Source organism: Balaenoptera borealis, assembly GCF_965194805.1.
Source record: "Balaenoptera borealis genome assembly, chromosome: 16".
Lineage (NCBI taxonomy): Eukaryota > Metazoa > Chordata > Mammalia > Artiodactyla > Balaenopteridae > Balaenoptera > Balaenoptera borealis.
Window position 1 is genome coordinate 18,910,796 of NC_138872.1, and position 21,632 is coordinate 18,932,427.

At 42.7% G+C, this 21,632-nt stretch overlaps 1 protein-coding gene and 1 long non-coding RNA gene across 2 annotated transcripts in view; both read left to right on the forward strand.

The window, feature by feature from the left end:
- CHD6 (chromodomain helicase DNA binding protein 6) overlaps positions 1 to 21,632 on the forward strand; it is a 210,138-nt gene that overhangs the window by 135,251 nt on the left and 53,255 nt on the right. The window contains exons 17-19 of the mRNA XM_082359464.1: positions 5,261 to 5,456; positions 19,072 to 19,236; positions 20,525 to 20,704. Coding sequence (XP_082215590.1) covers positions 5,261 to 5,456; positions 19,072 to 19,236; positions 20,525 to 20,704 — 541 coding nt within the window. The remainder of the gene's footprint in view (positions 1 to 5,260; positions 5,457 to 19,071; positions 19,237 to 20,524; positions 20,705 to 21,632) is intronic.
- LOC309613065 lies at positions 5,465 to 17,384 on the forward strand. The gene is made up of 2 exons (XR_014235506.1): positions 5,465 to 10,077; positions 10,112 to 17,384. It is a non-coding gene; the product is annotated as an uncharacterized lncRNA (long non-coding RNA).

Sequence of the window (21,632 nt, forward strand, 5' to 3'; positions counted from 1 at the left end):
GCATGTGTGGGTCAGAGGTCAACCAGAGACTTAGAAAGAGTTTATACCCGGTGTATGGGGTTCATCATCTCTGTCTCTACTTTCTGGCAGTCCCCTCTCACCCTCTGGCAGTCGTGGTTGCCCCAGACTCCTTCTCTTGCTGCCTCTGGTCAGAAAGATAGTGGTTTCTCATCAAGATTTATAGCTGCCCTGCACCTTTGCCATAACTCTGGCTTCCTGTCTGGCCAAAACCACAATTTCCTCTTTCTCTCCAAAATCTGCATGCTTTCCTTAACCCTCTGGTGCCCTCAGATAGGTTTTTCTGTTCATTTGTTTTGTTTTTGTATTTTGCCCAGATTTTGTGGTTGTTGTTTACTGGAGGATTGGTGTGTTAAGACTTTGCCCCTCCACACCAGAAGCAAAGCCTCAAAGGTCAGAGGCTTTCCTCAGATGTCTGGTTTTGGCTGCCAGATGGTAGGCACTCTCCAGAGATTAGAAGCTCTGGGCATGTGGGCCAGCTTGTTGGCTACCATATTCTCCGTCTGTGAACACTGTCTGTCTAGCTGGACCATTTCATCAGAGAACCTCCAGTGTCAGTGCTTTGGGACGTTTTTCTTCCTCTCTCCTTCCCAGAGGGTGGGAACTTGATTGGACTGGGAGTTGACTGTGGGGAAGGGGTGGAGAGAGGTAGGGAGGTCTCAATATCTCTGCTTCTCTTCCCTTTTTAAGTATGGTACCTCTGCCTTTAACTGTGTGGTGTCTCCTAAGGTAGAGAGAGGTACAGATCTTTTTGATCCTCTCAGCACTGGGGTGGATGATGGATAGGCTAACAGATACTTCAACAAATATTTAACTAGTTAGTTCCCTTGCTTTTAGACTCTCTGTATCTCCACTTTCAGGGATACCTGGTGGCACCAATGCCTGATCCCTTTGGATATTCTGCCATATTGAATTAGGTTATTTCTCACCTGGGATTCTGCTTTCTTCAAATCAAATATCACTTGGTTTACTTTCCAAGTCCCAGAATTTTCTCCTGTTCTGTTTGTAGGTTTATTGGGGGGAAGGCATTATTATGCATTTTTTTAAAAATCCCTTTACCTATCATTTTTCTAGACATTTGAGGAGATAAAAGAATTAAATGTGCATGATAACTCATAATCTTTAATTGGACTTCTTCGATTTATTTTATTTTATTTTTTATATTTCAGTCTTCAGTCCTCAGTCCTCCTACAATTTTGGTAGAGGGTATATAAATGGGGGTCTAATTTAATTTATTTCCAAATATTTCTGATTGTTTGTTTATTAAATAGTCCATCTTTTCCCCCATTCATATAAGACAGTATGCATAAAATATACTGAGATATTATGTTTGCTGGGTGTGTATGTAACCTTTCTATTCTTTTGATCAATATTTCTATTCCTTTGCTCATATATTATTACAGATGAACTTCAGAATTCTTCAGAATTATTCTTTTCTTTTTTAAAAAATTTATTTATTTATTTATTTATTTTTGGCTGCATTGGATCTTCATTGCTATGTGTGGGCTTTCTCTAATTGTGGCGAGCGGGGGCTACTCTTCGTTGTGGTGTGCGGGCTTCTCATTATGGTGACTTCTCTTGTTGCAGAGCACAGGCTCTAGGCATGCGGGCTTCAGTAGTTGTGGTGCGCGGGCTTCAGTAGCTGTGGCTCGTGGGCTCTAGGGCGCAGGCTCAGTAGTTGTGGCTCACGGGCTTAGTTGCTCCGCGGCATGTAGGATCTTCCCAGACCAGGGCTCGAACCCGTGTCCCCTGCCTTGGCAAGCGGATTCTTAACCACTGCGCCACCAGGGAAGTCCCCAGAATTATTATTTTTTAATATATCCCTGACTACTCCAGTCCTCACTACAGAAAAAAAAATTATATATTTACATATCTGTATTTATCTATGTGTACCTATATCCATTTGTTGGGATTTTGATTGGCTTTTACACACGTAGTAGGGTAGAATTGACATCTTTGCAAAATTGAAGAACATGATATTCACTGCACTTACTCAGGTCTTTTATATACACCGTTGATTTGGTAAATATTTATAAGGTACCAACCTTGTGCTGAGACCTGTATAGGTGTTAGGGACATGGTGACCAAACCAACATGACCCCTATTGCCAACTCCTGCTTATTTCTTATTAAGGTTAATTGTAAGTATTTTATATGTTTATGGCAATCATGAACGGCAGGTTTTTGGGTTTTTTTTTCACTCTTTGTGTTCTCCAGCTGGTTATTGCTGGGAGGTGAGGTGGTTCATTACCCTTCAGGCTTTCTGAGGTCAACATTTCCTGTTGTGCCAAAAATGTGTCATTTCCACACACACACACACACACCGCCTTGCCTGCCGAGTACCCAGAGGTTTTCCAGAGTGCCACCTGCTTCTTGTTGATATTTGACAGCAACTCAGAATTACAGTTTGATCGACCACATCAACTCCTAGGGATTTTGTTCAGAATGCAGTTGACACAGAGGGTTAATTGCTGCACTGATGTTTGGTGCAGAAAATTTAGTGATGTCTGATTTCCTCATTCAGATTTACTAGCCCTCAAGATTTTCTTTGTTCTTGAGCCTCGTTGTCACGCCAGCTGTCAGTTTGGTTTTGTTCCCATTTAATTTCGTGCCGTGCTCATACAGGGGTGAGGGCATAGCCAAAGGATCTGGCTCGGGAGTGAGGGGAGTGAGGAACAATTTAATTGAACTCTCAAATCACTGGATTTTTATTTTAGTTTTGTGTTCTTCGAGCGCAGTCCCTCAAAACTGAGTGATATAAATGAGAATTAACGTTCCAATCATCCCGCCCAATTTCTAAAACTGTGTTCTATCATAGATGGCCAAACACTATCTAATTTTATGGGAATTTTTTTCCCTAGGTGATTGCCAAGCTATATCGTCTCTATTTATTGGTTTCTCCTCCCCTTAATAGTATGCTCATTCCCCGCCTCACTCAGATCTGCGGGCATCTGGCTCCTCTCTGATGGTTTAGGGGTGTCTTGTCAAAGAACATTGAGTCCTGTGTGCCTGCAGCACTAATTGTTCACATGTGTGATGGTGGGGTAGTGGCAGCTATCATTTAATTGAATCTCAACTCTGTCTTCTGACTCCAAATCCTGTGCCTCTTCCACTGCATCACATACGTGGCCAAACGTACGAGTAACTCGGTGCAGTTCCTAGGTGCATTGATTCATCACAGTCATTTTGGATATCTGTAGTTTCTCTTCTTACCTTCTGATAGAGTTACAGGTTTTCTAAGTTTACCAGAGTCTCTTACTTACCTTTATTTTTCTCTTTTAAGTTTTTAGGGAAATCTTTCTACTGCATTGAAATGTAGGGTACAGTGTGAAGGCCATATAGCAAACCGGTTAAGAGTGTGGACTTTTGAGTCAAATGGATCTCACTTACCAGCTAGGTGACTAAGCAAGTTATTTTGCTTGTGAGGCTCTTGTTGTTGTTGTTGTTGTTGTTGTTGTTGGGGTTTTTGTTCTTGATGTTTTCTCAAGTGTAAAATGGGGAACTACCTCACAGGATTATTGCCAGAAGTAAATGTGATGTTGCATATAAAGCATGTATCACATATCGCAGTGCCTGGCACAGAGCTTGACACTTAGGAGCTTACTGCTAATATTGTTGCTGTGGCTGATATTAATAATGATGATAATTTTATCTAACTGCTTCATAGTTGTATAGAATTCAACATATGACCCTTAGCTTTTAGCTTAGGACAAAATCTTCTTAGTCTGCCTTCATGACAATCCTGTAACCACCACTGCTTTTATTTGCTACTGTAGTCTCATGTATTATTCTTAAGTTTATTGCATTAAAAAAGAAGAAGAAAGGAAAAATCTACACCTGTAATTCCAGATATGGGTGCACTCTAGCTTTGTAAAAAGAAGAGTCTTTTTGGACTTGGGTCTTTGCTTTGTACGTGTCCCTTCTGAGCCTGAATTGGTCTGCTTTCTCTACCTGTATTTCCTTGGGTGATTCCTCACATGGATTTTCCTTTTACTCAAGGAAGTCAGGATTATATTGCCCAATTTAGTTATCTAGAGCCACTCCCACCCAGAGTCATCTACCCCTAGAGGATCTATCCTTAGTCTCTTACCAGTTGTTTATCTGAATTTTTAGAGATCTGATTTCCCAGATTCTGGGCTGCTGAGAAGGTTTTTGTCAGGATTCATGTTCTTGACTGTCGTGGGGTCTAGGATGTCGTCCTTTTCTCACATGGTTCCTATTACATATACTTTACCAACCAGTTCTTGCTTGTTGGTCAAAATTGGGCCCAGGGTAGCATCCCCATATTAATTTGTTCATTGTCAAGGGGTAAATAAGAAATAAATAAGACTAAGCAGCTATCCAGATTGGTACTATGTTTTAATTCTGTGCTAATTACATGATCTCCATCATAAACAAACCTTGTATGTTTTCTGATTGGATGGACAGATGCTAATAGGCTCCCGTAGCAGTTTAATTTCCTTTTACCTTCTCCTCACCATTCTTTCCACCCTTAATTCCTAACTTTCTACACAGGTATATGCCTTCTTAATGATATTCAGCTTTGCTTCCTCACTTTATTTTCCTCTAAAAATTCTCCTGGCTTCTTTCCAACCTGACACAGCTCAGAAACCTTTCCTGTGATTTCTTCCTACTCGCTTGGCAGTATGCTGCCCAGAAGACCTTGGTTTCAGCTATAAACCTGGAGGTTTTGCTTTCTACCTCTGAAGCTTTGAGGAATTGTTAGGATAGAAATGACCAACCCAGACATAAAAAGACGGCCTGTCCATCCAGTCTTCTTCCCATTTTCAGTCCATCCAAAAGCAGATGGAGCCTGATTCGAACTCTGATTCCATGTTATGAGTTCTACTGAAAGTAGATGGTTGAGGCTTTTATTTGCTTTTCCTGGTCTTGTGATTAGATTCAGTGCAAGAAAATGCGGAAGCACTTGAGAGTAAGTTTGCCTGGGCAGTGGGGATTGATACTTTACGTTTACAGTTCTCTAGTCCTCCGTAGTTCGGCTGGTTTTTTGTTTTGATTTGGTTTTCGTTTGATTTGAGAGAGGGGGACATATTGCAGTGCAGTTTTAGGTGTCTGCCCTGCTGCATATGTAGAGGGGGGATTCCTTTTAGACCGCTGACATTAGGTCCATATTTAGAAGTGATGGGTTTAAGGCCATTAGTCAACAGCTTCCTGCGTTGTTTCTTGTTCTCCACTGAAGTCATGATTAACACCTGGGCTTTCGTTCGTTTGGGTCCCCTCAGATACACCTATGAGCGAATTGATGGGCGAGTACGGGGAAACCTGCGCCAGGCAGCCATCGACCGGTTCTGTAAGCCAGACTCAGACCGCTTTGTCTTTCTTCTGTGCACCCGAGCGGGAGGCCTGGGGATCAATCTCACAGCTGCCGATACCTGCATCATATTTGATTCAGACTGGAACCCACAAAATGACTTGCAGGTAACCATTAGGATGATTGCTGTTTGCCTTAGCTGTCCCTGAATCCAAGAACATCATGACAGGGCCTGGCTTAGCTATATAGAGTGTCTGCCATGCTCCATGCTATTGCTATGGCTTCGGCCAGATGGCAGGCTTAGGGCCTCGGTCAGGGTACAATTGAGTAAAAAGTAAATGTCGAGCCTTCCCACTAATCCAAGTGGTTCTTTCCTTTTACTACAAATCAAATGGTATTTCACAGTGGTAGCCTCCAAATGTAGATTGGAACTACTATTTATTATCAGACATAAAGATACGAAGCTTGACTAATTCTCTAATTCTTGACATACGGATTGATTCTGGCATTTTCACTCACTTTGTTTGTTAGGTGGTCATATGTCGTATACAGTACATGAGATGACCCAGAGGGCTAGGAAAGTTCCCTGGTGCGGCAGGGGTGACTGAGGCTTCCCCAGTAGTTCATTTGCTCTCCAATGAATGCAGCATAGTAGGGTTGACGTGGGCCCAGTTAAGTGTATTTGCAGATTAAATTTGCTCGTTTTAACCAAACTGAATAATGGTGGCTTGAAAAGATTATGGCAAAGATGGGAGCTAATACATTTTAAAAGCAAGTGTAAACAAGCAAATGACAGAGCTAACACTTCTGGTTCAGAATTCCTCATCAACCCCGTGTGAAAGTAAAAACAATGACATTCTAGCCAGATTGCACAATAAGTCAGTCCAAAAGATTCTAACTTGTCAAGAAGGCTATTTTAGATGACAGTTTTACATCCATTATCATTAACAACAAACTTCATCCTGAGTGTGTATTGGATCTCGGGACATCTGCTGATACTCAGAGCGTGAGTGTGTGGCTCAGAGAGCGGTGGGGACCTCAAAACCTTTTTCATGATACCGGTGATTGATAAGAGAAGTTTGCAGGCTGCTGTTTCACAAAACTGAGGAGGTGCCCTAGGGGATACTGCCGGGAAGGGATGCAGAGAAAAGGAGCTAAGGTGATGGGTATCTGGGCTTCTTCCCCACCTACCATGTCACACAGAGCCGTTCTGCTTTGTCTTTTTCATTTAACGAGTTTCAAAATAACATTTTGTTTGAAGAAAACAATCTACTAGTTGAAAAACCAGTGCTCTAAATTATTATGTTGGTGACAACTGGGTAAAACGCAGGAAAAAAATCATTGTAAAACAAATTCTGTGGCACTATGTTCAACATCCAACTTGAAAAATCAGTGGCCATGGCCAGATCGCCATCAGGCCTTTCTGCTGGTGACGGGATATTTCGGTGAAAGATGAGTTGCTAGATATGATGAATAACCAATTTTTAAAGGAGTTAGCATAGTCAATGCCAAAGTAATAATAATCAGTAGAGACTATTTGATCAGGTCACCAGGAAGAACCTAATTAGGATAGTGATGTAGAGCAGGGGGTGGGAAACTATTGCCAGTGGGCTAGCCACCTGTTTTTAAAATAGCCTCATTGCAATATAACCACACCCATTTGTATACCTGTTATCTCTGGGTGCTTTCATGTTACAGTGGCAGGGTTGAGTATTGCAAGAGAGACCTCATAGCCCACAACGTCTAAAATATTTACTGTTATAGAAGGTGTCTGCCAACCCTGAGACAGATGGTTCCTTAAGTAGTACGTTCTTGACAGCTGTAAAGTTCTGTGCTCCTTTGCAGTGCTCACCTGACTGTGAGGTTTGGAACCTGGGCCAGTGATAGTATGAGAAACGGGTGGCCATTTGGAGGCCATGTTAGCTGGGCATGCCTGAAGGACTTTCAGGAGAAAAACTGAAAGCATAGGGCTGGCATTTAGAGACAGGTCACTGTCAGAGGCAAAGATTTTGGAATCATCGTGCTTCACCTAGTGAAGTCTAGACATTGAAGGTGAAATGCCAAGAAATGGAAAAAGCAAGAACGAGAATGTCCAGGCCTGAAGGAGAAGGTAAAGTCCTCTGAGGTGATTGATTTGTCTGTGTTCCAGCCAGATGGGGGTGGGTGGGGTTGTCCAGAATTAGGGTCTGGGGAGAAGGGAGCAACTTTGAAATGGCCGTTTTTAATGGCCCCTGCCGGGCGAGTAGCAGGAGATGAATAAAGGAATAGCAGTGAAGTCCAAACTGAAATTGGATAGTGTGAGAGTTCTGTTTGCCAAGTCAGCTTCTGAACTTCTTCTAATGCTCAACCTCAGTGGAGAAACAAAGACCATGAACATTCGGGCGACTTAGCTGGGAGTGGAGAACACTTGTAGAAGAATGTAGCAGAAGGTAAATGAGTGACGGTGTCGATGAACAGCCCCAGGTCCACGTTAAAGTTAGAATTCCTCAACTTGTGGTCTTCCAGACTGGCTGCTTTTTTGGTTATTTTTATTTACAGCTTGGTAACCAAGAGGAAACCCTCCTTTATTTTTGAGATGTCTGACCAGACTAGGTAGGAATGAAAGAATTGGCAAGAATAGAGTAATTTTAGGGCAGGGAATTGGGTCTGTGGTTATTGGGGAGTGGGATTGGCGGGGTGGGCTGTTCTGAGTTGCCCCCAGAGACGGAGCTAGGTTCTCGGCTTGCTTGGCATGGGGAGGAGAGCACGGGAGCTGGAGACTACCCCCCAAATGGTGCGCACTCAGCACACTCTCCCTGGCATTTGCCCTTCACCCACGTGCTGTGAATGTGATGTAGAAGACAGCGTCTGGAGAACAGGGCGCTGAGACCATCATGTGGTTCACAGGACTGCAGCTAAATCATCTGTGAAAATCAGCGAAATGCATTCCTATCCCTAACAGAGCAGAAAACTCAACCAGGCGGCTCCCTGGTACTGTCCTTGCTAGGAAGTTAGGTCATGTTAACTTGCACATGGTCATTCACACATATGCACATATTCTGCTACTTTTTGTAAATGAGTGAAAGCTTTCAGTCATCTTTAGTTCTTCATGGTTATTGAAGAACAACAATTCCTACTCTGATACAAGATGATCGTATTTCCTTTGGAAGATGGGCTTGGCATAGAACATTCATCTGTGAGTGGATTGAAGCACATGCTACCTGATATAAACATCAGGGCCACGAAAAGAGAGTCCCATTATGAGCATGGTCTTACCCTCTACCCTAGTGGAATTTTAGCATAGCTCCGGAGGTCAAGTTCAGATGGTAGAACATGTAAGTGTTCACTCTGGTCTCAAACAGCCTGGACAGATGTGGTGCAGTCCGTGCTTTTCCGGAGTCGGGACAACGTGGGGAAGCAGTGACAGTGCCAGGACACTGCTTCTCGACCCCTCGGCAGACCCCCTCCGAGCCTTGACAGGGAAGCCAACCTGCTTAGGGGGAGGCTGGGCTCAGCCCAGTCCCTGAGGCAGGCCTGCAGACAAGCCAGCTTCCATGGCTGTGGAACAGAGCTGCACTGTCTGAAAACTCAGCTGGAAGTCAGAGAGCAGAGTTACCTTTTCTGGTGCTTTTTCGTTATTAATAAAAGTTCATTCATTCAGCCTTCTGATCTTTTTGCTGGGGTTTTCTGTGCTTTGGGGATAGAATTAGAGGCTTAGGACTTGTTAGAGAAATATATATGTTTTTAAAACCTAGGTCTTCATAAATCAGATGACATTGGATGTCATCCTGTTTCCTTTGGTCTCGTTAGAGTCTGAGGAGTCCAGTAAATTGTATTTCTCTCCCTTGCCTCCAAAAGAACCAGTTAAGAAATAGACCCAGGAGTGCAAAGGATCAAAGCATCAGCTTTAATAAATTGTGATGGTGGATTAGATGGTACAGCTTGACCTGTAGCCAGACTTAGACTTCCGAGGACTCCTGCACTTGCGCACCCTCATCCCACAGTTAACCTTGCCCACTGAGAACTGCTGGCCGCCGCCTGCAGAGCAGAGGCTGTCCTGGTAAGCCTGCAGTGACAGAGGGGGGACTCTGCCCTCCTCAGGGGATGGGGGGATGGTGAGTCTATAGGAGCTCAGACTGGATCTCCCGTTTCACTGATGAGATCAGTCACTCCTTTGGAGTAGAGAGGAAGGAGGCGAAAGAGACTGTTGTGTTCCTACCTGGGAGTCGACATTCCCTCCTGGAAATACGAGGACAGAGAACTAGGGCTCCTGCTCTAGTATCTACGCCGTCAGCCCTTCCCAAATCCTTCTCTTCCCCTTTCCAGACAAGTGAAGGCACAGGTTCCTTAGGTTCCAGGGCAGTAGGTTCCAGTAAACCAACTTTTAGGTCCCTTTATTAGGGAGATCCCTTTATTAGGGAGATGCTCTAGATGCTATCTAGAGCATCAAGTAAATGCCACATCCTCTCTCAAACCTTGAACACGTCTGTGTTAGCATCAGTGTGTGTGAAAAATCAAACTGTGCCTTCACCCAGGAGGGACAGCTGTGATTCAGTCCTGGTACGTCAGCTGCAGCAGGTTTTGTGTAGGTTTTCTATAGTACCTGTGACCCCTGAGTTCAAAAAATGGCAAAGGGTGCTTACCGTAGCCTGAGAAGGGAAAAGAGCAGTGAAAAACTGGTTTCTTTACTTCTTCTCTTTACCTCTTCTCACTGCTGCCAGCTCTGAGGGCTGAGTGGGCCTGTGGGAAAAGCAAGGTACCGTGCCACCCTTGCAGAGGCCACAAGGTGACAGTGGTAGCGCTGCCCAGGTCCCGTCCTTCCTGTGGATATAGCGCTGCCCAGGTCCCGTCCTTCCTGTGGATAAGGTTGTCCCCGAAGGGAGAATTCAGGAAGCCTGGGCGCAGGTGTCCTAGTCGAGAGCACAGCCACAGGGTAACGCAGCTCCTGCCTGTGCCGAGGATTCTGGAAGGGAGGAGGGAATCCAGCCTGAGGAGCTGGGGGCCTGACACTCTGCTCCAAGAAAGGAGAGGTGCTGGTTCCCTTTGCCACTTCCTCTGCTGCCATCATATTGCTGGCACCACCCCTTGCTTGGTAGAATGTATGCCTGCACTTGGACAACTAAACTCTATTGAGTTTACTTTTCTTTGCTAAGAGAAAGTAAGACTTTGTGAGTGCTCCTTTACATGGTCCGGACGTTCAGTGAATGTTTGTTATGTTTGTTGAACACTGGAATGTGCTGGGCACTGTTTAAAGTGTTGGAGACACAGCAGTGACCGAGACCCATGGTGTGTGCTCTCGTGGAGCTTTCATTTTAGTGGAGCAGGCAGGCAAAAAACAAGGACAAATAAGTAAGATAGTCCCAGATAGCGATACTTATTACGAAGAAACGAAACAGGTTAAGAATAATGGGGATTGGACGCCCTGATGTAGAGGGTGGTGTAGGAAGACTTCTTCAAAAAGGTGACATCTGAGCAGAGACCTAAATGATGGGGGCGGGGATCTTCAGTTATAAAATCAGTAGGAAGAATGTTCCAGACAGAGGGAACAAGAAGTGTGATGACTTAGAGTGGGGTGAGCGTCGGTGGCACACCTGAGGCAGGTGGGACAGGTGCTCACAGTACAGCGTCAGTCCCAAATAAAGTGAGTCAAGTTTCTTTTAAGTACTCTCCTGCCTCTCTTTTCAGTGTCCTCTCTTTCTCACCCCCTGCTCCTTTTTTCTGCTGCCCAAAAGCTCCCTTTTCCCATGCTGTTAACTTGCCTCTCCTTCCTTCCTATTCTCAGCCAGGTCTTGACTGACTTATGACACATTTATTGAGCCCTACACACCAGGCCAGGCCCTGGGGAAAGAAAAGTGCTCAGGGCTTTTGAAGCACACAGTGGAAATACAGTGCAATGAGCAGATATCGGTGTTATTTCCCAGAGATGTTTACATTGTCAGAGGGGTTGATACCTTTCCCCAAAGAATAAATCTGGAGCTGGAAATTTCAGATTCCAAAGTAGGCCTGCAAAGGAGATAGTTGAGGGAGGGCAGCTTCTCAGTGCCTGTTGATCCATACTGCACTGAGAGCCCCTGATTCCTCTTCTGATGAGTAGGTGGCCTGCGGATACAGACTTTCAGCGTACCAGGAGAAATGTGAAATTGCTGGACTTGAAATAAAATACTCACGTGTAGAAGATGAACTGAGGAAGTGTCCCAGCATGCTAGACGTGGCTGGGTTCTTGTGGGACTCTAGGTAATTTTTTTAACCTCTCTGATGATGTAGATTTTCATTGAGGTACAAATAGTATTTCAAAGTATTAAAGAAAATGTACCTTTAAAATGTAATAGGACTAATAATTTGAAAGAGTAATATAAGGGTCAAGAGAGGAATCAACATTATGTGTGGTTCTTTGTACCAGCTATTTAATTTTCACGTGACTGTAAAGACGTGGTGTAAGGTTCTGGACTTGGACCTGACAACAGTGAATTGAAGGCTGGAATCAGTTGGAAATCTGTCACTGTTTGGAGACTCCGCCTTTCTACCCATCACAGTCATTGGGATCTGTATCTGTTTAAAATTTTTCTGAACCTGACTACTTGTTTCTTGTAGGCTTTTGTTCACCTCAAATGTGTTAAAAAGTACAGAACAAACTAGATGCCTACAAATCATGCAGGAGAGCATTGGAGCTCTGTAATTTCCCCTGGGATGGAGGGCCGCGGGAGGAAGGGGTAGCACCACTGCCTCCTACTGGTGGTCTAGCTCCAAAGGTTCTGTGTTTATACCTTTGCTGGTGTGTTTTGTTTGCGCTTCACCTCAGTTGTTGACTTAGTTCTCAATGTTTCTCTCTACCACATTTTTGTGTGTGTGAGTTCTGAAAAGGAAAATAAGGAATATATGAGATTTGACTGTAAAATGACAAGTCTCTTAAATGTGGTAGGACTCATCCTGTTATCCTTCAGGTAAGTCATCTTGGTAGAGCATGTGTTTATCTCCTGGTACCATCTAGCTGCTCGTGACAGTGCCCCCTGCCCACCCCCAGCCCCAGCAGAGGTTTGTTTTCCAGTCCTGTGTATCCCAGGACTAGTGAGGTGGCTTCATGGTGACATGAGAGTCCCAGGTCCCTTCTGTCTCTCTGCTCCACCATCCTCAGTGAGTGTGGTTCACACGCTCTTGGTTCCAAGATGGATACTTCAAACCCCAGGTAGGAAAAATAAGGAAGGAAGGTGTGACGCTTTTTTCAAGAGAGCAGAACTTTTCCAGATATCCCGGAAAGACTGCTGTTACATCTCATTGTCCAGAACTGTATTACCTCGCCAGCCCTGGGAGGCTAGAAATGGTTTCAGTTGAATACATCGCTGCCCTTGTATAAGAGTCCGAGTTCTGGTATTGAGGACAAATGGGGATATGGATTCCAAGAAGGTAATAAATTAGTGATGTCTGTAGCTCTCCTCTATTAGACCTTTGCTCAGAATATTTCTTAAACTCCCTCTTGTAATTTGCCCTCAACACCAGGTAAGCCAAAAAAAAAGAAAATCAGTGTCAGTACTTAATGACCACATATTATTACTGACTTATAGTTTCCACAAACCATATTATTTACCTTGATCACTTCCTTTATTTACCAGAGCTATCCATCAGATTTTCTCCTAATAATGAAGATTTACAGTCACTAAAGATAGTAAAAGAAGGTGTGGCAACTAGTTGTAATAGCCAAAAACAAAAGAACTTAGTTGTCCGTCAGTAGGAGACTTGTTGCCTAAAACAGTGTGTTCAGCTTTGATAAAAGAATGAGGAATATCTCTGCATACCGCTGTGGAGTCACGTCCTGAATATATTGTTGGGTGGAAAAAAATAAGGTGGAAAAAGTAGGTATAGTATGCTAGCATTTATCTAAAAAGGCTGTCTGTCTGTCTGTCTGTCTGTCATGTCTTCCCTGCCATGGAAAGATAAACAAAAACCTTCGTTTTAAATGGTTACCTCTTGGGGGGAGGCGGTGAGGGAACAGGGAAGTGACGAATAGAAGCTAGTTTTTCTGCATATGCCTTTTTGTATATTTGACTTTGGAACCATCTTAAGTATTTTATAGCGTTATAAAACAAAATCTTTTTATTCTGAAATCATTTTAAACTTTTAAAAAGGTGCAAAATAGTGCAGAGTTCTAGGATCCTTTGCCCCGCTTCCCTTAATGTTAACATTCTGTATAACCATAGTGTAATTATCGAAACCAGGAAATTAACATCAGTACAGTGCTCTGATCTACAGACCCTGTTCAGATTCCTTCATTTTTCTACCAGTGTTCTTATTCTGGTCTGGGATCCAATTCAGGATTTCACATCTCCTTTAGAAGTTACAGCTCCTTAGCCGCCTCCAATCTGTGGCATCTCCTGTCTTTCCTTAGCTTTCGTGACCTTGACACTTTGGAAGGATACTGACTAGCCGTTTTGTAGAATTGTTTCTCACTTTGTGTTTGCCTGATGTTTCTCTCATGATCAGATTTGAGGTTATGTATTTTTGGCAAGAATTTCATAGAAGTGATGTTATAGCCTTCTCAGGGGGTACGTGATGTCGATATGTCTTATTACTTGTGATGTTAACCTTGATTACTTGGTTGAGGTGGTGTCTGCCAGGTCTCTCCACTGTAAAGTTACTATTTTTACCTTGAAACGTAGTCAGTATGTTGGGAGGAGATATTTTGAGATGCTGTAAATATCCTGTTTCTTATACTTTTGCCTATTAATTTTAGCATTCATCAGTGGTTCTTGCCTTCAGTAATTATTACGATGGTGTTTGGCAAATGGTAATTTTCTATTTCAGTCATTCCTTCTACAGTAGGAATTGGAATCCTACTGTAAAGAACAGCTGTCCTTTGTCCCCCATTTATTTATGTATTTGTACTGGTATGGATTCCTGGATACCTATTTTATGTTATAGGTTATAATCCACTACTCGCATTGTTTATTTTGCTGTTCAGATTTGGTCATTAGGAGGCCCTTCAGGTTGGCTCCTCTGTCCTTTAGACATGCTCCTGTCAGTTTGTGAGCACTTCTTATTTTCTGGCACCACAAGACACTCAGGTTCATGTTACATTTTTCCTGCCGTATCCATGGAACTGACTATTCCTCCAAGGCTCCCTGGTTCCTTTTAGTTGAGAATGACATTTAGAAACCAAGGTCTGGCTACTAGGTGTGCCCATTGCCACTGGAGTGTTACTGGTTCTAGACTCTGAGCAGACAGAACTAGGAAATATAGATGTGCATACTGACACAATCACTGGTACCACACCTCTGTATTTATTCCCTGTCTATCCATCTGTAGTGAGATTTCTGATTCCAGTCCGACATCACAGGATTCCTTCTAGCCTTCTGCACTCTTCCGAATTCGTAACTCCTTTCTCTGGCTGTGAGAAGCCTGGTCTCATTGTCATAACACAGTACATTTACTCATTTATTCAATCTTAGTATACGCATAAAGTAGTTTCAGAATTACTAACCCATATTCTATGAAAAATAAATTTACCTGTGCATAGTGTTGGACTAAAGTGTTTTTTAGGTCGTTAGTCTTAAAGTATATAATCAAAATACCAATTTCCAAAGTTACTTGGTTTAGTTTTTTTCTTTCCCACCCCCTTCATTGTGGTTAAATTAATGTGGGAAAAATCAATCCCTAAAATTCAAAAGCGAAATGAAACAGTTGAACCTAGCTGTGTATGATGTGGACAGCATAACCCCAAGAGTTATGCTCAAATGTTTGTATTTCATTTTTCAGTATCTTCATTGTGATATAATTTCAGTTTGCAACTCCAATATACCCTTTATCCAGATTCACCAACTGCTAACATTTTGCCTCATTTACTTTATCACTTCTGCCCTAACTCTCTCCTGTCTCTCTGAGTACATACAGAGACCTACACACATGTGTGTGCACACACACACACACCACTTTTTGTCTGAACCATCTGAGAGTAACTTGTCCCCTGAGTGCTTTAGTGTGTATTTCCTAAGTGCAAGGACGTTCTCTTATATAACCAGGGTTCAGTTCTCAGAAAAAAGAAATAAGAATAGTATCTCTAATCCATAGTCCATATTCAAATTTTATCATTTCTTTCAACATTCTTTACAGTTGTTATTCCCCCAGGATCCAAACTAGGATCACCCACTTCGTTTAGTTCTCATGTCTCCTTTAATGGGTCAGTGCCTTGATCTTTCTTTTCCTTTCACGACCTTGACGTCTTTGAAGGGTACAGGCTAGATGTTTTATAGATAGGCGCTTATTTTGTGTCTGTATTTCCTCAGGATTGAGTTCAGGTTTAGTGATACCTCGAAGTGATATGTCCTTCTCAGTGTGTCACGTCAAGAGGAACATGATGTCCATTTGTTGATAGTAAGTACTTTGAGCTTAGTTAGTGGCGTCTGCCGGATTTCTCTACTATGAAGTTGCTATTTTTCCCTTTGAAATTAATAAGTAGCTTTGGAGAGACACTTTGAGACTATGTAAATATCCTCCTGTTCCTCATCAGAGTTCCACCCACTGGTTTTAGTTTCCTTTGATTATTTTTGCCTGGATCAGTCATCACTGTTATGGTTGCAAAGTGGTGATTTTCTAACAGTCATTCTACATTTTTTAGTTACTTTCTACTCTGAGGAAGAGTTTTCCCTTTTCTCCCATTAGTTTATTTATGTCAGTGTGTACTCACGGGTTCTTCTTTTACTCAGTGGGTTATATTCCATACAATATTTATTTTGATGTTCAGGTAGTCCTGGACCTAACCAGCGGAAGCCTCTTAGGTTTCAGGTGTTATTTTGATGCGTCTCCATCATTCTTTGAGTACTTCCTTACATTCCGGCACAGTGATATGTTGCAGGCTCATCCTATACTTTGACTACCCTGGCCCTGGAATTAATCATTTCTCTAACATGCCTTGTTCTCTCTTATGGAGAATGGAGTTTAGAAACCAAGATCTGAGGGTTCGTTATGTTCTTTGCTACTGGGATGCCATTGCTTCTAGGCCCTCTCAGTGGACACAGCTAGACTACATACATACACACACAGGGAATAAATATACATATATACATAACATGCATTCATATGTATATGTGTGTATATACATCCATGTGTCTACATAAACAAATGCACACACATTCATGTCTGTGTGTGGTTTTATACACATATGTGCACATCTAACCATGAGTTAATACTGATACCTCCAAATCCATTCTAATGCCACAGAGTTGTTCTAGTTTTTCTTCTTTCCATATTTGTAACTTCCTTTTTCAGCAGTGAAAACCCTGGCTCCTGTTACCCTCAGTATATTTACACATTTGCTCAATCCTAGATTACACAGAAAGTGTGCTAGAATTGCTGATCCTGCCACTGTGAAAAAGAAACCTATCTGCAAGTGTGTATTTAAAACACTGGAGTTTGTACATTCTTGGTGGGATATATCCCAGGGTGGGAGGGCAGTAAACCTTACATTGTTTTCAGTAATTATGTTTCGGTGGTGATCATAATGATACTGTTTTTCTGATATTTTATGTATTTGCGGGATAAATCAGATGAGTAATGATATTGGCATGGTTAAGAACTGAGCTTTTCTACATGGTTAAAAAGCGATACAGATGTATAGTTAATGAAGTTAAAATCCCGTAGTCTCAAATTTGAATTAAAATATCAGTATGATTTCATGATGTAATTTGTCTTTTGTGTGCCCATGATCGTATACACTACACACACACAAATGCTTCTACTTTTACCCACTGAGTAGGCCCAGGAACAATGACCAACCTAGTGGCAGGGAGCATCCCTAGAGCGTCCAGACTGTTGTCTCTACTGCCACTTCCCACTGAAAGAAGCTCTTGGACTCCTTGAAAAAATGGCTGAATCCAGGTCTGGGCAGGAAATATACAATGGGAGCATGGAACATGTTGTCATACCAAAAAGCAGGGGAGCTGTTAGAGACTGCTGGTCTTTGATATAACATACAAACATAAATACAGACATATCCATATCTTTTTCTTTACCTATGTGTATATTCACACACACACACACACACACACACACACACACACACACACAGACACACACTCCTAACTGTGACTTCATACTGATACCTCCAAATATAATACCAGAATTTTTCATAGTTTTCCTCCTTTCCATATTTGACTGAATCATGTCAAAAGAACTCAGGAGCCAACTCGAGGAGTTTTCCATAGGCCATATTTGAACAGCATTAAGAAATAGGGACTTCCCTGGTGGCGCAGTGGTTAAGAATCCGCCTGCCAATGCAGGGGACACAGGTTTGAGCCCTGGTCCGGGAAGATACCACATGCTGCGGAGCAACTAAACCCGTGCGCCACAGCTACTGAGCCTGTGCTCTAGAGCCCGAGAGCCACAACTACTGAGCCTGCGTGCCACAAGTACTGAAGGCTGTGTGCCTAGAGCCTGTGCTCTGCAACAAAGAGAAGCCACCGCAATGAGAAGCCTGCACACCGCAACCAAGAGTACTCCCCGCTCGCCACAACTAGAGAAAGCCTGCGCACAGCAACAAAGACCCAACGCAGCCATAAATAAATAAATAAACAAACAAATAAAATTTATTAAAAAAAAATAAAGCAACAATGCAGTAAAAAATAGCACAAATATTATTTAAATGCATACTTGCATTATATTCCTTAAGAAACTAATTATAAAAATCTTCATTAGTCACTTTTGGAGGGCGTTCATTTGGAAACTGATTAAATAAAGAGAAAGAATCAGACATTTAGCTTGTCTCTCCTATATGAACTGTACATCAGGGTAACCAAAAAATTGATGAGGGGAATTGTAACCACTAATGAAATCATGGATCTAGGCAATGATCATCAATTCAAAAGAAAGACAACCAGACATCATGTACCTTTTGATGGAAATTTATACACCAACTATGGATTACACTTGCCAAAGGTAAAATCTTAACCTGATCAAGTCTCAAGGTATAACTCCAGTTTAGAGGAAATAAAGGGAACAGAGGAATCTCTTCAGTGACACAGCCAAAGTGCAGGCGGCAAAATATAGACTGTGAGAAACTGTAGGACAGATACCTGGTCTCTTCAACAAATAAATGGCATTTGGAAAAAAGGAAAGATCAAAGGCAGAGATATATCAACCAATTACAATGCATGGGCTTTATTTGGATCCTGATCCAAACAATCAAACTTAAAGAAATATATATGAGATAAGCAGGGAAATTGGAACACTAGATAGTACTTAGTATTAATTTTTTGAAGTATAGCGATGGTAATACGTTTTACAAGAGTCCTTATGTTTAGAAATACATATTGGAATATGTGAGGATGAATCGATATGATGCCAAGGGTTTGCTTCATAGTAATCTTGGAGGGTAGAGGCATAGCAGAGATGAAGCAAGAATGACCATAAGAGGTCCTTCTACTTTTCTTTTGTCTATGAAAATTTCTGTAGTAAAATGAGAAAACTTAAGAAGTGGTGCTGCTTGCTCTGGGGGAGACATTTCCCCAGAGAGTGAGACAGCATCCTGGGAATGAGTGCCTGCACTCAGACCACAAGCTAGGGAGGGTAGGAAGTCACCTCCTTCTCATCACTTTGTCCCAGCATACAGCAGTCACTCGGTAAATAGCGGGCAATGAAATGAGTGCTCTTGAAGGGGTAGCTGGCATTTGGGTGAATTCTATTCCAGAATCAGTCCCATGACTCGTAACTGTGAGAGCCAGCCACTCACCCCACATGGAATGTAAGCATTTCCCCGTTCCTTGGGCTGCTACCGTTCTGTCTGGTGACACGATGTGTGTGACCCTCCTTCCTTCCCAGGCTCAGGCCCGATGTCACCGGATAGGCCAGAGTAAAGCCGTGAAGGTGTATCGCCTCATTACACGGAACTCCTACGAGCGGGAAATGTTTGACAAGGCCAGCCTGAAGCTGGGTCTGGACAAGGCTGTCCTTCAGGACATCAACCGAAAGGGCAGCACGAATGGAGTGAGTATGCCGGTACCTGCTTTCGAGCCTAGAGAAGAATTTATCATGCAGCCCAGGGCCTCTGTGAATTCTTCATTCCTACAGCTGTCTTAAGCTTCCCTTTCACTAAATTGAGTCAGGCCGCACATCTTTAATGGGTAATTCCCTGCAATAGAGGGTAATTCCCTGCAATAGAGGGTAGTTCAGGTTCAGGTCTCTGCATTTTATAGATGAGTAAAGGAATCCGTAGGAGCAGTTGGGTGGTAGGATTGCCCAACATGCAGTAACATTTCAGTAAATAGAGTTTTACACATTGCCCGTTGGAAATCAGTAGATCTTAACACTTAACTCTAAATTATCACCATGCTTTTTATCTCATACTACAGACTTTGAGCTCCCTGAAGGTGAGCTATTTTATCTTACCCAGCACCCCAAACAGTACTTGGCATGTTAAAGACGTTCCGTGCATGATGATCAGTGAAAAAATGAATGAATGAATGATCAGCTTGAAATATGGCAGTTAATACAATCTTCTTTTCCCCCTCTAGAGGGGATAAAAATTGCTGCTAAGATTCTTGAATTGTATTAAAGTCTAGGCAAACAAAGCAGAATATCTCCTTAATCTCTGGCCCTTCTGAGTTGTCTTTAGTCCAGATGTTCTACATCCTCTTAGCTATGCATGTGTTGCTAAGTTTAATACTTCAAGTTACCAGTGGTGGGAGTCATGGAATTCCCTTCTGTGATTGATATAGAGAACCAGATTCTTAATTAGAACCAGGAAAGGGTGTTTTGAACTCCCATTTCCTGTTTTCAGCAAGCAGTTGAGAAGATCACACTTGGCATGGGATCCTTTCTTTAGTTAAGAAATGACATCATTTCCAATACTGTTGTATTTATTTAATAATGAATAACTCATTATTCTTTAGCTCATTTGGTACATCTGGAGGTTTTTAAAGATACAGACTCAAACTAAAACATAAAATAAACATTAAATATATTCTCTTCAGTGGTGCATAGTTTTAATGGTTTGCGACACTTGATAATAACCAGCATCCTGAGGAATGTTCGGGCCACTGGGTCGTGTGCTGGGTTTTATTCCAGAGCTCCCTGGAGGATTGTCTGCCTGCCCTCCCCATCATTCTCTTGAGTGTCTTTATCTGGGTTTTCATTTTCTAAATCTTGTGTCTTTATTCTTCTGACATGTGCAATTAGTGGAGGACCTGGGTACTGAATCATGAAGGTCAGATTTGAGGCTGTTTTTCTCCCATGCATTTCCCACTTTGTGAGTAGCCTTTGGTGACCTGTCCAGGTACAGCAGCTTTCAAAAATGGAGGTAGAGGACTTGCTCCGGAAAGGTGCTTATGGTGCCTTAATGGATGAGGAAGACGAAGGCTCCAAGTTCTGTGAAGAAGACATAGACCAGATTCTGCAGAGGAGAACCCACACCATCACCATCCAGTCTGAAGGGAAAGGATCCACTTTTGCCAAGGTATAAGGCCTTCTCCGCAGAGTCCACGTGGGGTGGCAGTGGAAAGAAAAGCCTTTATTCTTTGACCCTCGTTAGCCAGGCTGCTGTTTGTCTAAATGCAAACCGTTGAAATTGTCTGGCTACACATCTGTTGTGTGTGCCACCCTGAAGATGCAGGTTCTTAGAGAGGCTTTGAATAATGAGTCACAAGCTAGAAAAGAAATCACCACTCTGAATCCTTGGAACTGATCTTCCGTGGGCAGGATAGACACTTGGGTTTGCAGTTTGCCTTCTTCACTATTCACGGAGACTGCTCCAAAACCCTCGAATGGTCATCCCGAGTCCCTTGGAGAGCACTCCTTGATCAGTGTCAGGGAGTTGAAATTCCAGTGAACACGTATTTTGTTCTTTTCATGAGACAAGAGATTTTATTCAAGATTCCCAGCTTGTAGTCTTGGTGCCTTTTTCCTCTGCCCGTCAGGTCGCTGGATTTAGAATTCAACTAACCAGACCACTTATCAGATCACTCTCAGGTTCTCTCGCCACAGGTTCTGTGAGCTTCATGACCTGTGTGATTAAATCACCTGTTTGGTGGCTTATGGGGGAAGGGCTTTTTCAGGGACATTTTGTGCGTTAGAGGCATAGCTCATCTCTGTACACCTCATACGGCCCAGCCAGGGCCTTTCCCAGAGTGGAAACTTGGGGATTGGTGAACTGAAAGAAAAACTATATCCAGGGAAGTTTTAAGAATCAGCCCTTTCACGGGCAACTGGACATACGTTGCCATCGTCTCCCAGGGGTTGTCCTCCTGCTTCCCAGTTTAAGTTATAAAAAATGATCCTGTAGGTTGAAATTGTAATATCCTCACCCCACCTTTAAAATAAAATTTTAAAACAATAGCTTCAAGATTTTCACTTTCATTTTGGCAGCTCTGTTAGGGGTTTTGATT